Source organism: Balaenoptera ricei, chromosome 6 (assembly GCF_028023285.1).
Source record: "Balaenoptera ricei isolate mBalRic1 chromosome 6, mBalRic1.hap2, whole genome shotgun sequence".
Classification (NCBI taxonomy): domain Eukaryota; kingdom Metazoa; phylum Chordata; class Mammalia; order Artiodactyla; family Balaenopteridae; genus Balaenoptera; species Balaenoptera ricei.
In genome coordinates, this window is record NC_082644.1 from 13,419,227 (window position 1) to 13,435,320 (window position 16,094).

General features: G+C 37.8%; 1 protein-coding gene across 1 annotated transcript in view; it reads left to right on the forward strand.

The window, feature by feature from the left end:
- KCTD9 (potassium channel tetramerization domain containing 9) overlaps nucleotides 1–16,094 on the forward strand; it is a 58,566-nt gene that overhangs the window by 7,394 nt on the left and 35,078 nt on the right. Inside the window, exons 2-6 of the mRNA XM_059926243.1 lie at nucleotides 2,922–3,043; nucleotides 5,640–5,683; nucleotides 9,110–9,206; nucleotides 9,806–9,864; nucleotides 10,072–10,200. Coding sequence (XP_059782226.1) covers nucleotides 2,922–3,043; nucleotides 5,640–5,683; nucleotides 9,110–9,206; nucleotides 9,806–9,864; nucleotides 10,072–10,200 — 451 coding nt within the window. The remainder of the gene's footprint in view (nucleotides 1–2,921; nucleotides 3,044–5,639; nucleotides 5,684–9,109; nucleotides 9,207–9,805; nucleotides 9,865–10,071; nucleotides 10,201–16,094) is intronic.

A 16,094-nucleotide genomic window follows, 5' to 3' on the forward strand; every position in this document is an offset into this window, starting at 1 on the left:
AGGGATTATTGGTTACCTAAATTCACCGAATGAATAACCACTTTTTACAAATTAAAAATTTATTATTAAACCTTTACAGTCTAGATAAGAAGTCAGGTTAGAAAATATTTGGGGTAATGATAAATTGTGTTCAATACTATGTGAGGGCTTATTTAAGTGATGATAAAATAAAGATGAACTCAATTTGTATCTAGAATGTGCTCCTTAGTATTGCAGCCTACAAGGAAACACCTGTTGTACGTTGATTGCCCTGAAATTGCCAAACTGTGTGATGTGTGACTTTGTTTTTGTTTTTAATCTTATAATCAAATTTGACTTCAATGGGGAGAAAAGAAAGATGGTAACTACTCAACCTTCCATACAAAACAACAGGGTTTGAGTTGGACTCTACCACTTGGTTACTGTGAGTTGCTATGGCATGGTCAAGCCTAACAATTAAAATAGTTGTTTCCTTGTTCCTGACTTTATTCTGCTCTTTGAAGCAGCAGTGTCCAATAGAACGCTCTGTGAGGAAGGAAATAGTCCATATCTGCGCTGTGCAGTATGGTAACCACTAGCCATTGTGGCTATTGAGCAGTTCATATATGACTATTGTAACTGATGAACTGACTTTTATTTTAATTAATAGCAATACATTAAAACTTAAATAGCCTCTTGTAGCTAGTGGCTTCCAAATTGGACAGCGCAGCTTTCGAACATGGCAGGTGGCCTGTATTTCCATTAGGAAACAACTGACCCACAGGAAAAATCAAGTCAATCGAATAACAATTTAATTTGATGTATTTTTGAAAAATAAGTTAGATAAAGTGGTATGCTCTAATATTTAAATTCAGGAGCATAATACAGAGAGAGATACATTGAATTTCCAACCATTTCATGATGCTTGAGGGAGAGAAGTGAAAAGAAATGGGTGGAGAAAGTTAATGTTAGGGCAAGGAGCGGATAATGTCAGGTGAAAGAAAACCATGTGAAGCTATACAAGAAGCAAAGAGCCAAGCGACTGATCAAAGCAAATGCAAAACACCTTTTACAGTCTGGGAACCGCGAGGGGAGAGTAAGAAGATCCTCCTTTCTAACAACAGCGTTCTTGTCATAGTTGCTATTATACTAAGAATTTTCTAAATCTTTCTCCTCTGGAACTCGTATCTGCAATAACGGTTAGAATTCCAGGCTCTGTTACAAAGGTGAAAAATGATAGGAAATACGGGGGACACATGTTCTTCAAGCTTCAATCATTTATGGTGGTGTCTGCTGGGTGTCAGACATTCGGCCAGGTGCTTTGTGCTGTTATCTTTTTTATCATATGGTAAAATATACACAACATAAAAGTTACCCTTTTAGCCATTTTAAGTGTACATTTCATTGGCATTAAGTACATTCATGTGTGTAACCTCACCACTTTTCATTTCCAAAACTTTTTCATCCTCCCGAACAGGAACTCTGTACCCATTAAGCAGTAACTCTCCATTACCCCTTCTGCCCCGGTAACCTTTCTTCTACTTTCTATGAATTTGCCTGTTCTAAGTACCTCATACAAGTGGAATCACATGATATTTGTCTTTTTTTATGTCTGGCTAATTTCACTTAGCATAATGTTTTCAAGATTCATGCATGTTGTAGCATGTGTCAGAATTGTATTCCTTTTTAGAGCTGAATGATATTCCATTGTATGGATATGCCACATTTTGTTTATCCATTCACACATTTATGAGCACTTGGGCTGTGCATTATCTTTAATAATCCACGTAGTTCCCTTTAAACTCTGCTTGCCTACCCCTCTTCCCCAAAATGCCCCAGCTTGCAACACTTCTCGTAGGTCCTGATCCAAGAGAAAAGAGTTGGAATCTCTATACTCTGCTATTGAAACACTACACACTCCTATTGGCAAACAACTCACTCCACACTTGACTGTTCAGTTCATTTACTTAACAAAAAATTCACTGTCTACTGTACTCCAGTGACCACTGAACAAAAGACTAGCCCCGGTTCCATTTCATATGGCACCTTTATCCAGCATCCTGTGGGAAGTCAGCTGGCTGCTCATGCTTTAGGTTCAGCTCCTTACCCGCTTTTTTATTCATAATTTTCGGAGATCTGACTGGTAATGGTACAACTATACACAGTTACAGTTATGGCTGGAGCAAAATTTCACTACATGTACAGAGTCTCTACCCCCTACCTAAGCAACTGCATGTATGTTGGACAAGTGTCAGACTGTGCCTGATTTAAAGCAGGACGGAGCAATTCATTGTAACCCAGGTCTACGCTGTACTTAAGAATGCTAGCCAAAATCTGGCTTTTATACAGTATATAGTTATTGAAGTTAAATGAGGTGGGAAGTCGTTAACTGTTCATATGGTAGTTGACATGGTAAATGTTATAATAAACAGTAAATTTTTCCTGTTTAAAAAAATAAACCATTCCTTTAAGAAAGGAATAATGTAAAAGCAACATCTTAAAGACTTAATAGGTCTCAGGCACTTTGTGAAGCTCTTATCATGCATTAACTCATTTCATCCTTGTGACAACCTTCTGATACAGGTGTAACTGTTTTCCTCATTTCTAGTTAAAGCCACAGAAGCATAAAGAGGTTAAATAATTTGTCTTGAGCTGACAGCTAGAAAATGTCAGAATCTAAATTCAAGTGCGGGTCTCTTATGTCAGAACTGGAGCACTGTTTAACATACTGTAAGATTGTAGTTTGTTTTTAGAGATGATTTCTCTAGTCTTGGATTTCAGCAGTGTTAGGCACTAAGTAAATATTTCAGTCATAAAAGAAAAAGAAACTTTTAAGAAGCTCTCAAAATCTCTTTTTATGTGATAATCTGATTTTTTAGACCTGTTTATAGTGTGGTGGTTTTTAATTTGTGAGTGACGAAATTATTATGTAAGTTGTTCAAATTAATCTGGTGTGTTTACAGGTGGTCGCTGTATATGGAACTTTATCTGATTTGCTTTCTGTGGCCAGCAATAAACTCGGCATAAAAGCCACCAGTGTGTATAATGGGAAAGGTGGACTGATTGATGATATTGCTTTGATCAGGTAACCTTCACCTTTTTATAAGCTGTCTACAGTGTGCGCTCAGCTTCTTGGTGCTATGCTGTTTCCCTTAAGCAGTATTTAATCACTGTTAAGAATACAGGATTTTGGCCAATGATTGCCTAGAATTTGCTGTTTGGAATTTAAGTAATTTGCACTTACGATGCATTGATCAGATAGAAAACCCTGAATACATTCCAATATACTCATAGTCTTTCTGCAGAGTTCATATATGGCTATGAGGAATCTCTACGTTACTAGAAACGGATCTAATAAGACCTGAATTTTTAATACTAGAAACTTAATTGATCTCTTTTATATGCTACTGCTTATTGTTCAGTTCATTTCCTAAGAATGCTTTGAATTTTATAAGCGTTTACAGAGACCTACTTTGGTGGAAACTTGCTAAATAAGATAGCATTTTAACTAGAGTTAACTCACCAGTGATCCACCACAGTAGTGGTTTTGGTTTGTTTGTTTGTTTGGGGTTTTGTTTTTTAAGTATGCCAGGCATATTTTAAAACCAATGTCCAGTTCACCTCATTCCATCCTCGTGGGATCATAGAATTTTGGAGCAGGAGGGGGCTCAAAGACGATGGAATGGGAACACAAACTAAGTACTGACTCTGTGCCAGTTAAGTTGTATTTGCTTTGCCCAAGTTACCTCATTTAATCGGTAAAGCATGGACTTTTTAATTTATTTTTTTGGCCGCAAGGCATGTGGGATCTTAGTTCCCTGACCAGGGATCGAACCCACACCCCCTGCGTTGGAAGTGTGGAGTCTTAACCACTGGACCACCAGGGAAGTCCCTGCGTGGGTTTTTTAAAATTGATGTTGTGAAGATAATGATGTTCTAAATTATGGTAGTATACAAAGTTTAATATTCACTTAAACCCAGGTCAGAATAACCTTTCAACATAGCATACTGCCTTTAAACACTTCTAGTCGCTTTGTTTTATAAATGAGGAAACTAAACATCTGAGAAGTTAAATGATTTACCCAGGTCATACATTTAATAGTTGATTTTTGTTAATTAGAGGAAAACAAATTTTCATATTAGTCTTAAAAAGTTAACTGGCCTGGTGAACAAGTAGAAAAGATTATAGACTTAAAAGATAAAGATTTTAATTCCAAATAAATTAGAAGAGTTTCTTAGTTTTTCAATATCTATCTCCCAGCTTCTGTGTGTTTCTATGGATAATTGAATGATTTATATCAACCTAAATATCTCCTTAACAAACACAGACTCGGCTTCCAAGAAAAATTCTATGTGTTCCTGTGATGTCTTATAGAAATATAATTTATATTCTTATAGAAATAAAAATTTCTACAACATAGGTCGTAATTGAAGAAGGTCATAACTGAAGCCTTCTGAACTATAAAATATCTACCTATTTGGAACTCAACCTGGTGGTTGCCAGAGGGGAGGAGACTGGCGGGGTTGGGTGAAATAGGTGAAGGGGCTTAAGAGGTACAGACTTCCAGTTATAAAATAGATAAGTCACAGGAATGTAATTGGCAGCACACTGTAATAATTTTGTATGGTGACAGACAGTTACTAGACTTATCGTGGTGATCATTTCATGTATTTTGATTGTCAAATCACTATGTTGTACACTTGAAACTAACATAATATTGTGTGTCAACTATACTTCAATTAAAAAAGAGCTAGGACAAGTATATATTTATATTATATCTACCTGTTTAATAATTTGTGGTTCACAGTACAAGCTCTGATCATTTATACTAATCGTACGGTGGGGTGGAGCAGGGAAGGAGGATATACACTGATAATCCAGATTTTTGAATTATGGGTATTCATTTACATTTAGGTGAGTATAGTGGGTGAGTGTTTACAGCAGAGTTATTTCCAATTATATTCTTCTTAGATTTAATATGAAAATTTATTTTCATTTCCAAAGCACAAAGCAGCTGATGATGTGGCAGAAAAACCCTAATAATTTATTTAGGGTTATAGAATTAAAGTGAAAAAAGAAGCATTGGCTATAGCTTTAATCATATCCTTTGAACATAACATTCTTCAGTAGTATATTCTCCAATTGATAAGAAAGCTGAATGCACATAATTTGTATAGTGGGTTTCGTTTTGTTTTTTCCATTTCAGAAGTACTTTCATGTGCAGGATCTTCTTTGAATTTAAATCCAGAGGCAGTTAAGTCAGGGGGTTAAGCACTTTGAATTTTATAAACGTCACAGAGACCTACTTTGGTGAAAACTTGCTAAATAAAATAGAATGTTAAGTAGAGTTAACTCATCAGTGATCCACCACAATAGTGGTTTTGGTTTTTTTTTTTTTTTTTGGTTTTGGTTTTTACATACCCTCGGCAGATTTATCTTTTTAAGACAAGTGTCTAGTTCACCTCATTCCATTCTCATCAGATCATAGAATTTTGGAGCAGGAAGAGGCTTAAACAACCTGGGTTTAAACAAAAAACACTGGAACTTGGTCAACTTCTTTGCCACATAGATAGCAAAACAGATCTTCTACATTATTCTAAGGAATAGTTCCTCTAGTCAACAGATAATTAATGTGATTTCTGGATTTTGATGGTGGCTTTTTAAATTTTGATTTCCCCAGGGATGATGATGTTTTGTTTGTGTGTGAAGGAGAACCATTTATTGGTAAGTGACTTCCTTAAAAGCCAATTTTGTCTGCCGAAATAAAGATGAAATGGCAACTATTTTACATGGCTTTACTAAGCTTAACATTACAAGGTGTCTTATAGCAGTATTCAGCTCTTCATACCTTTCTTGATTCTGCATTGGGGGTGTGTGTGAAAGTAAATTTCTAACTTGAATTAGATGATCATATTTTAGTATGGATACCTCATCTTTTACGCGCTGTTAAAAGGCTCTGGATGTGCACATATTCATTAATTATGACATGATAGGGTGGTTTTGATTTTAGAACTATAACTGTTTTGTTTTGAAATTTTCTCTTTGATAGTAGTTATCAAAATCTCTGTTATGTTACATATTTTTTAAGCATATATTGCTCGAAAAAGTAATGTTTGCCAGTCATTCACAGCAGTTAAATCAAATCAGTCAAAAGTGACTTGGTAGCAACCACACACACACACACACACACACACACACACACACACACACACACACACTACCCTTCAGTTTCGAAGTAAGCTTATACTTTGTATATCTCAAAGGAAAGAGCCTGAGGCTTAAATAAATATTCTTTCACGAAGATTTGATATATTTAGTTCCAGACAATCACACCCTGAATATTTAAGTATTTCTTTAAGCCTTCACAATAATTGTATTTGGTGAGTGGAGGTAGTGCTCAAGATCATCACACAGCAACTTAGACGTAAATGCATATTCTCGGTTTCTGCCTTAAGACTGAACAAAAAATTTTTCTCATCTTTTCTTATCCATTAGCCTAACAGAGTGGGTTGGCAGGCAGTGGTCACTTAATTGGTTCATTGCATACATACAAACAACAAAACAAAAAGTGATTGATTAGCGGGTTTTGTTTTATCGTTACAAACTTTCAGAGTTAAAAATATTTGGTATGTTTTCATCCTCTGCATTTATCGATACCTAGGTTATTTTACTTTTGGCCAGTGGAAATCCCTTCATGTCCTTCTCCCCATGAGTCTTTTCCTTACCATCTGGAATAACAAAGTGTTCATCTTATACTTCTCTTGTCCTAAACCCAAATCAGTGTTTTTTCCTTGGAAGCCTTGATTTCTTTTAGTGGAAAATGTCATTTCAAGACCCAGCCTGGGTGCTGGGGAGGCTCGCTGCCACTGGGTTCGTCATGATTACTAGGCTTTTTGGTGAACAGAGTTGGAAATACATAGCTAGCGAGAGGATAAAATGCATATATAATAAATATGATATGATATAAAGCTTTATATCACATATAACATATAAACAGATAAAATATCTCTTGGGTCCATACTAATACTTTGGTTTATATCAGGATTATAATATTTTTATTTAACATCTTCTATCTTACATCTATGTCTCCTTTCTTGCATATCAGTAATCCTGGTTTCCAAGGACGTAGGGAGTGATGGGGTTGTCATGTCACATAATTACTCATTTCCTTCATCCTACACAAAATACACATAAAAGTTTCAATAATAATCCCAATACTTTGAATACCAATGTGACTACTCAAGACAGTTAAACATTTTTTTAATATGCTCATTCCTTTCTTTCCTTACTTAAAAAATAATCGTATTGTGTATCCATTGTCAAATATTATTATTATATACTATATACATACACACACACACACCATTGTATACTATACTCTCTCCCTTAAAACCATCACTTAGTTTTACTCCTCCAGTCCTTAAACTGATGCCTCGAGTGGTTGTCTGAAACTTGTTCTCTAGTAGATTCTTTATAAAGAACTTGTGAGAACTATATTCTCTGACATCTTGCATGTGGCTTCTATACCTGAAAGACAGTTTGACTGGTCATAAAATCATATGTCAGAACTGAACAAATTGCAAACTTTAATGATATGTAGTTTATTGTATTTCAATTATACCTCAATTAGGTTGTTAAAAAATCCTTGGTTCACATTATTTTTCTTTAAATATCTTAAATATGTTACTGCATTTTTTTCTGACATAGAGTTTTGGTGTCAAAAAAAATCTGATCTTTCATAAGTGATTATTTCTCCTAGCTCACCCAAGGGATTATTCTCTTTCTTTAAAGTACAGTAATTTTAGTATACTATTTCTGGGTGTTCTGAGCTGTTCTGGGTTGAGTCTCTCAGATATGTGGTGGGCCCTTTCAGTATGTAGTTTCACATCTTTTTTTTTTTTTTTAATTTCAGATAAGTTTTCTTGAACTTTATGTATTTATTTTGTTACCATGCTTTGATTTTCTCCTTTCAGGACTCCTATTGTATATGTGTTGGATCTTCTACACTTGTCTTCTATATTTGAAATCTTCTGTTAAATCCTTTTCATCTCTTTCTTCATTTCTTCTTGATTTTTAAAGCTTTCCTCTCTTCAATTTTTATTTTCCTTAAGGCATTATCTGTGGTGTTCTTTCACTCCTGTGTTTCTTCTAGTTTAATCTTCATTTCTGAAATGCTTTTTATTTCTAATTCTCTCCTGAGTTCTCTTGCCTCATTTCTGAATTTTGTGATTCTGGTTTATGTTGCTTTTTCATACCTTGTATTATATACTTCTTTTAGCATATTTGGAATATTATTGTTTACCTATTTTGTGGCCATTTCTTTCTGGCACATTTTCATTATCTGGCACATTTTCATTATCTATAGGGATGTAATTCTTCCTATTCTTTTAATAATCTTGTATGGGATTTTCTGTTGCTCTTTTTTACATAAAATTCGTTTTCCTTAACTTGAGAAGGGAGCTGACTTAGGAAAGTTTTTGTAATTTCATGGCTCTAGGTGTCCCTTTTATGTTGTTTTTATGAAGTATTAAAAAATATGGAAGTCACCTTCTAATATATTTTGGTTCTGCTTGACCTTTTTTGACTTTTATCTGGACTCCTTTTCCTTTTGTCTCTGTTGTCTCTGTTCTGTTCAACTTGGATTCTTTTCCCAACATCTTATCCTCAGTGTGGGACTTTGTCCTAGGTGAGAGCTTTGGCTGGGTGGGTTTTGAGAGTTTGTTTTCAGCCTCTTCAGATCTTACTGCAGACTGCTTGAATCACCCATGGTTGGAGTGGGCACACCCCTCCCACTTCCGTTCGGCTGTTCTCAAGTAGACTTGCCGAGTTTTGAAGTGAGCATTTATGGGTTACTTTGGAATTCTTAGGATCATCACATACCCTGTTGTTTCTGTCAAGGATGCTTCTTCTGTCAAGGATGCTTCTTCCGTCAAGGATGCTGATGCCATGCTGCTCTTCTAGTTGTCGGTGTTGGCGGGATACCTTATCACCTAGTTTTGTTTTAGATACTGTCTGTGGGTACAGGGCTTCCTGTCCTAGTAGCTCTGGCATGCTTTTATGTGTGTGTTTTAGTTTAAAAAATTATACTCTTGCCATCTTCCCCAAACCCCCCCCAACTTAATGTTTATTTTTTCTACATGTCGTCTCTAGACCCTCAGACAGATTCTAAAGTACCGGAAGGGTTGTCAGGATCTCACACAGACTGGCTAACATTAAATGTTGGAGGGCGGTACTTTACAACCACACGGTAGGTGCACGTGTATGTGTGTGTTGAGTGGGTACTATGTACTGTTTGTTCTCTCCTTCAGTTTGCTGATTTCCTTAGAAGATATTCCAATGCTGCTTAAATATACTATGTGATTTGAAGCCAATATTTAGAAAATTTTTTCTAAGAGTAGAAAATGGTTCACAAGTCATTCCAGAGAAAGCATGAAAAGCATGAATTTACTGTTTTTAGATGCTTTTAAAATATTGAGTAATGTACGTGCAACACAAGTAAAAAATTAACAATATTGAAATTTGTAGACTACAACTGCTTATACTAAAGGCATAAGAAAAATGTAAGTTTCGATCAAGAAAATTGTGATACAGTAGCTTGTTAGAAGGATAGATCAGCATTGAAATTAAAGGCAACGAAACCAATATTTAAATCAAAGGAAGTGCCAGATTAGAAGAGATTTTGATAAATGGCAACTTACTGCACATTTTTGTTTCCCAGCATCACTCCTCCCAGGTTATAGCATGCATCTTTTTGAGAGAGCAGCTGGGATCAAGTATACTCTTGACTTAAATATGTTTGTTTATAAAGACAAATGGAGAAATCAATTTTTTTCCCTGAATTCTTAGGAGCACTTTAGTGAATAAAGAACCTGACAGTATGCTGGCCCACATGTTTAAGGACAAAGGTGAGTGCAGTGAGATCACATTTTGTGTGATCTGTTTGTAGTTGTATTGACTTTATAACTCCTGTCCTTCTGTACTTTTTAATGGAATCAGTAATAATTTTTACAAGGGTAAAAACTTAACTAATATGTTACGCAATTTTCCTTCTATAAATTTCTAACTTTGTTTTTTGTTTATGGGGGGCTTTCTTCATTTTAATGGTCCCACAGGTGTGTGGGGAAATAAGCAAGATCATAGAGGAGCTTTCTTAATTGACCGAAGTCCTGAGTACTTTGAACCCATTTTGAACTACTTGCGTCACGGACAGCTCATTGTAAACGATGGGATTAATTTGTTGGGTGAGTTTTCAGTGTAATTCCTCACACTTTTTAGGATTTGTATTTTCTTTTCACTTGCTTAGTAATGTATATTTTCATAAAGTAAAAGTATCTTTTCCATTTTTAAAACTAAATGTTTTTACATGCATATGAGTGTAAATATACACTCATATATCTACACAGGTAGATAGTCTTTCAGGTATATATCTACCCCATACCTTCTGATTTTAGATTCTAAATAGATTTAGATTTCATCAGTAAGGATGCTAAGGGATTTTGTTGTTTGTTTGTTTTTATAATTTTTAAAAAAATTTATTTATTTTATTTATTTATTTTTGGCTACTCTGGGTCTTTGTTGCTGCACGTGGGCCTTCTCTAGTTGCGGCGAGCGGGGGTTACTCTTCGTTGTGGTGCATGGGCTTCTCATTGCAGTGGCTTCTCTTATTGCGGAGCATGGGCTCTAGGTGCGCGGGCTTCAGTAGTTGTGGCGCATGGGCTTAGTTGCTCTGCTGCATGTGGAATCTTCCTGGGCCAGGGTTTGAACCTGTGTCCCCTGCATTGGCAGGCAGATTCTTAACCACTGTGCCACCAGGGAAGCCCCGTTGGAAGATTTTTAATTACAGTTTCATCATTACTTGTGATAGGTCTGTTTATATTTTCTGATTCTTCCTGGTTCAGTCTTAGAAAATTGTACCTTTCCAAGAATTTGTCCATTTCTTTGTGGTTGTCCATTTTGTTGGCATATAATTGTTTGTAGTAGTCTCTTACAATCCTTTGTATTTCTGCGGTGTCAGTTGTGATTTCTCCTTTTTCATTTCTAATTTTACTGATTTGCATCCTCTCCCTTTTTTTCCTTGATGAGTCTGGCTAAGGGTTTATCAATTTTATTTATCTTCTCAAAGAACCAACTTTTAGTTTTATTTATCGTTGCTATTTTCTTTTTTCATATTTCATTTATTTCTGCTCTGATCTTTATGGTTTCTTTCCTTTTACTGACTGGGTTTTCTTTGTTCTTCTTTCTCTAGTTGCTTTAGGTGTAAGGTTAGATAGTTTGTTTGTTTTTTTTCTTTAGGTGAGATTGAATTGCTATAAACTTCCCTCTTAGAACTGCTTTTGCTGCATCCCATAGGTTTTGGGTCGTCATGTTTTTGTTGTCATTTGTTTCTATGCATTTGTTTATTTATTCTTGGATTTCTTCAGTGATCTCTTGGTTATTTAGTAGCACACTGTTTAGTCTCCGTGTATTTGTGTTTTTTACAGTTTTTTTCATGTAATTGATTTCCAGTCTCATAGCGTGTGGTCAGAAAAGATGCTTGATATGATTTCAATTTTCTTAAATTTTCCTAGGCTTGATTTGTGACCCAAGGTGTGATCTGTCCTGGAGAATGTTCCGTGTGCACTTGAGAATAAACTGTATTCTGCCACTTTCAGGTGGAATGCTCTATAGATATCAATCAAATCTATCCGGTCTGTTGTGTCATTTAAAGCTTGTTTTTCCTTATTTATTTTCATTTGCATTGATCCGTCCATTCGTGAGAGTGAGTGTTAAAGTCTCCTACCATTATTGTGTTACTGTCGATTTCCCCTTTTATGGCTGTTAGCATTTGTCTTATGTATTGAGGTGCTCCTGTGTTGGGTGCATAAATATTTATAATTGTTTTATCTTCTTCTTGGATTGATCCCTTGATCATTATGTAGTGTCCTTCCTTGTCTCTTCTAACAGTCTTTATTTTAAAGTCTATTATATCTGATAGAAGTATTGCTACTCCGGCTTTCTTTTGATTTCCATTTGCATGGAGTATCTTTTTCCATCCCTTCACTTTCAGTCTGTATGTGTCCCTAGGTCTGAAATGGGTCTCTTGTAGACAGCATATATATGGGTCTTGTTTTTGTATCCATTCAGCCAGTCTGTGTCTTTTGGTTTGGGCATTTAATCCATTTACATTCAAGGTTATTATCAATATGTATGTTCCTTTGACCATTTTCTTAATTGTTTTGGGTTTGTTTTTGTGGGTCTTTTTCTTTTCTTGTGTTTCCACCTAGAGAATTTTCTTTAGCATTTGTTGTAAAGCTGGTTTGGTGGTGCTGAATTCTCTTAGCTTTTGCTTGTCTGTAAAGCTTTTGATTTCTCCATCAAATCTGAATGAGATGCTTGCTGGGTAGAGGAATCTTGGTTCTAGGTTTTTCTCTTTCATCATTTTAAGTATATCCTGCCACTCCTTCCTGGCCTGCAGAGTTTCTGCTGAAAAATCAGCTGGTAACCTTATGGGGATTCCTTTGCATGTTATTTTTTGTTTTTCCCTTGCTGCTTTTAATATTTTTTCTTTGAATTTAATTTTTGTTAGTTTGATTAATATGTGTCTTGGTGTGTTTCTTCTCTGGTTTTTCCTGTATGGGAGTCTCTGCACTTCCTGGACTTTGGTGACTATTTCCTTTCCCATGTTAAGGAATTTTTCAACTATAATCTCTTCAAATGTTTTCTCAGACCCTTTCTTTTTCTCTTCTTCATCTGGGAGCCCTATAATTTGAATGTTGGTGTGTTTAGTGTTGTCCCAGAGGTTTCTGATATTGTCTTCAATTCTTTTCATTCTTTTTTCTTTATTCTGCTCCTCCGCAGTTATTTCCACCATTCCATCTTCCAGCTCACTCATTCGTTCCTCTGCCTCAGTTATTCTGTTATTGATTCCTTCTAGTGTATTTTTCATTTCAGTTATTGCATGGTTCATCTCTATTTGTTCTTTAGTTCTTCTAGATCTTTGTTAAACATTTCTTGTATTTTCTCAATCTGTGCCTCCAATTCTATTTCCGAGATTCTGGATCCTCATTACTATCATTACTGTGAATTCTTTTTCAGGTAGGTTGCCTATTTCCTCTTCATTTATTTGGTCTTGTAGGTTTTTACCTTGCTTCTTCATCTGTGACATAATTTTTTTGTCATCTCATTTTGTTTTTTGTTTTTTGTTTTTTTTTGATGGGTGGGAGTGTGTTCCCGTCTTACTGGTTGTTTGGCCTGAGGCTTCCAGCACTGGCATTTGTAGTCTGTTGGGTAAAGCTGAGTCTTGGTTCCGAGATGAGGACCTCTGGGAGACCTCACTCCTATGAATATTCCCTGGGATCTGAGGTTCTCTGTTAGTCCAGTGGATCAGACTCGGAGCTCCCACTGCAGGAACTCTGGCCCGACCCCCAGCTCGTGAACCAAGATCTTGCAAGCCATGCGAGGTGCCAAAAAGACAAAAGAAGAAAAGGAACAGAACAGTAAGAAAGAGTAAATAATAAGATGAGAAAGCTAACAGCTATCTTAGAAAGAATAAAAAAATAAAAATATAGATGAAACAACAACTGGAAGGTAAAACAGAACCACAGTAGTAATAAAGGGGGGGGGAAGCCAGAAAAGGCCTTGGCTGTGGGGGGCGGGGCTTAGGTAGGGGTAGGGTTTAGGTGGTGGACGGGACCTATGCTTAGGACCCACAGGGCCAGAAAAGGCCCTGGGGCAGGGTCTTAGACTCAACACAGCAGGAGGGGTCCAGGAGTGCCTCTGGCCCTGGAGGGCAGATGACCAGGTCCAGGACCCCAGCATGCTCACTGAGCCCAAGTGGGCAGGGGAAGTCCCAGAGGGCCCCTCCCCATTGGCCTCTCTTCTTCTCCCTCCCATGTCCACAGCACCCACGTGGCTAGAGGTGGCCCCAGAAGGCAAGGGACCAGACCCGGAAGCCCAACAGGCTTCCTGGAGCTGAGTGGGCAGGGGAAACGCCTGGGTTGCTTCCCCTGATCCTCCGGCCCTGGAGGGTCCCCTCGCCCCATCCGCCTCTCCTCCCCTTCCCACCTACTCCCTCCCTCCGCTCCCAGGACCAGCGTGGCACAGAGGGGGCCTCAGAGGGTGGAGGACCTGGCCTGGGACCCCAGCAGGTCTCCCGGGCTGAGTGGTCTGGGGAAACACCCTCCACACCTCCCCGATCCTCCGGTCCTTGAGGGTTCCCCCCACCACTGTCCGCCTCTCCTTCTCTTTCCCCCTTCTCCCTCCCATGCCCCTAGGACCCATGAGGCCAGAGGGGGCCTGGGAGAGAAGGGGGCCCAGGAAAACGGAGGACCAGGCCCGACAGCCCAGTAGGCTTCCCGGGCACAAGTGAGTGGGTGAAACAACCTCCGTGCCTCCCCTGGTCCTCCTATCACAGAGGGCCCCTCCCCCATCCACCTCTCCCCTTCTCCACCACCCCCGCCTCCTTCCTATGCCCCTAGAAACAAAATGGCCCAGAGGGGCCTTGGAGGGTTGAGGACCCTGCCCAGGAGCCCTGCACGCTTCCTGGCCGATTGGGTAGGGGAAACACCTGATTCTCCAAGCCCCTGATGGTCTGTCCAGGCGTGGGAACCCCTCCCCCCTCCCCCTTCCCAGTCACCCCTCAGGGGTGCCAGTCCTGTCTGGCCTCCACTTCTCCTCCCCCCTCCCTCCCCCCATGTCCTACCCAGTCACTCGGGGGTTCCTCCTGTCTTCTTGGGCATTGAGGTCCCCCACCAGCATCTGGCAGGCACCTTAGTTGTGGGGAGACCTGAACTCCGCGTCCTCCCCCACCACCATCTTCTGTAGGCTCTTGTTTTTTTAATCCACTCTGCCACTCTGTGTCTTTTGATTGGAGCATTTAGTCCATTGACATTTAAGGTAACTTTTGATAGATAAGTACTGCTATTGTAGAGCTTGTTTTCCAGTTGATTTTTGTATTTCTTCTTTGTTCTTTTTCTTTTTGTTTTTCCTTTCATCGTTTGATGATTTCCTTTTGTACTATGCTTGTGTTCTCTTCCTTTTGTTTCTGTGCATCTATTGTATGTCTTTGATTTGTGGTCACCCTGTTTTTCAAGTATGTTAACCCCTTCCTATATGTACTTGCTTTAGAATCTATAGTGATATAACCTCAAACACATTCTAAAAGATAACCTATGTTTTCTTACGCTCTTCCCCCACGTTTTACGATTCTGAGGTCCTCTTTTACGTCTTCACGTTTATCCTTTTGCTGTTCATTGTGGTTATCACTTTCACAAAAAAATTATTTTATTTTATGATTATTATTTTTTTTAAAACTGCATACTGGCTTATTTATGTGATTTACTTTCCAATTGTGATTTTCTCTTTCCTGCAGATTCTTACTTCTTTTCTACTAAGAAAAGACCTTCCAGTATTTCTTTTAGGGATAGATTTAGTATTGCTCTATTCCTTTAGTTTTTGCTTGTCTGAGAAATTCTTTCTGTCTCCTTCTATTCTAAGTGTTGATCTAGCTGGGTAGAGTATCCTAGGTTGCAGATTTTTCCTTTTAAGTCCTTTGAATATATCTTGCAGCTCCTTTGTGGCCTGCAACATTTCTGTAAAGAAATCAGCTGATAGCCTTAAGGGGGTTCCCTTGTAATTATCCCTTTGTTTTTTCTCTTGCTGCCTTTAGAATCCTCTCTTTAACTTTTACCATTTTAATTATAGTATATCTTGGTATAGATCTGTTTGGGTTCATCTTGTTTGGGACCCTCTGTACTTCCTGTACTTGTGTATCTGTTTCCTTCTTTAAGTTTGGGATGTTTTCAGCCATAATTTCTTCAAATACATTTTCAATCCCCTTTTCTCTTTCTTCTCCTTCTGCGATGCCTGTTATGTGTAGATTGGTACACTTTACATTATCCCATAGGTCTTTTAAATTGCTTTCAATTTTTTTTTTTCCATTTGGCTTTCTGTCTGCTGTTCTGACTGGGGGATTTCCATCATTCCATCTTCCAGATCACTTATTTATTCTTCTGCATTATTCAACCTGTTATTCATTGCCTTTAGTTCAGCTTTCATCTTGGCGAATGAGTTTTCTCATTTTCCTTGGCTCCTCTTTACACTTTCTAGTTCCTTTTTAAGTAATCTACGTTTGTATTGATAACCTTTCTTAGTTCCT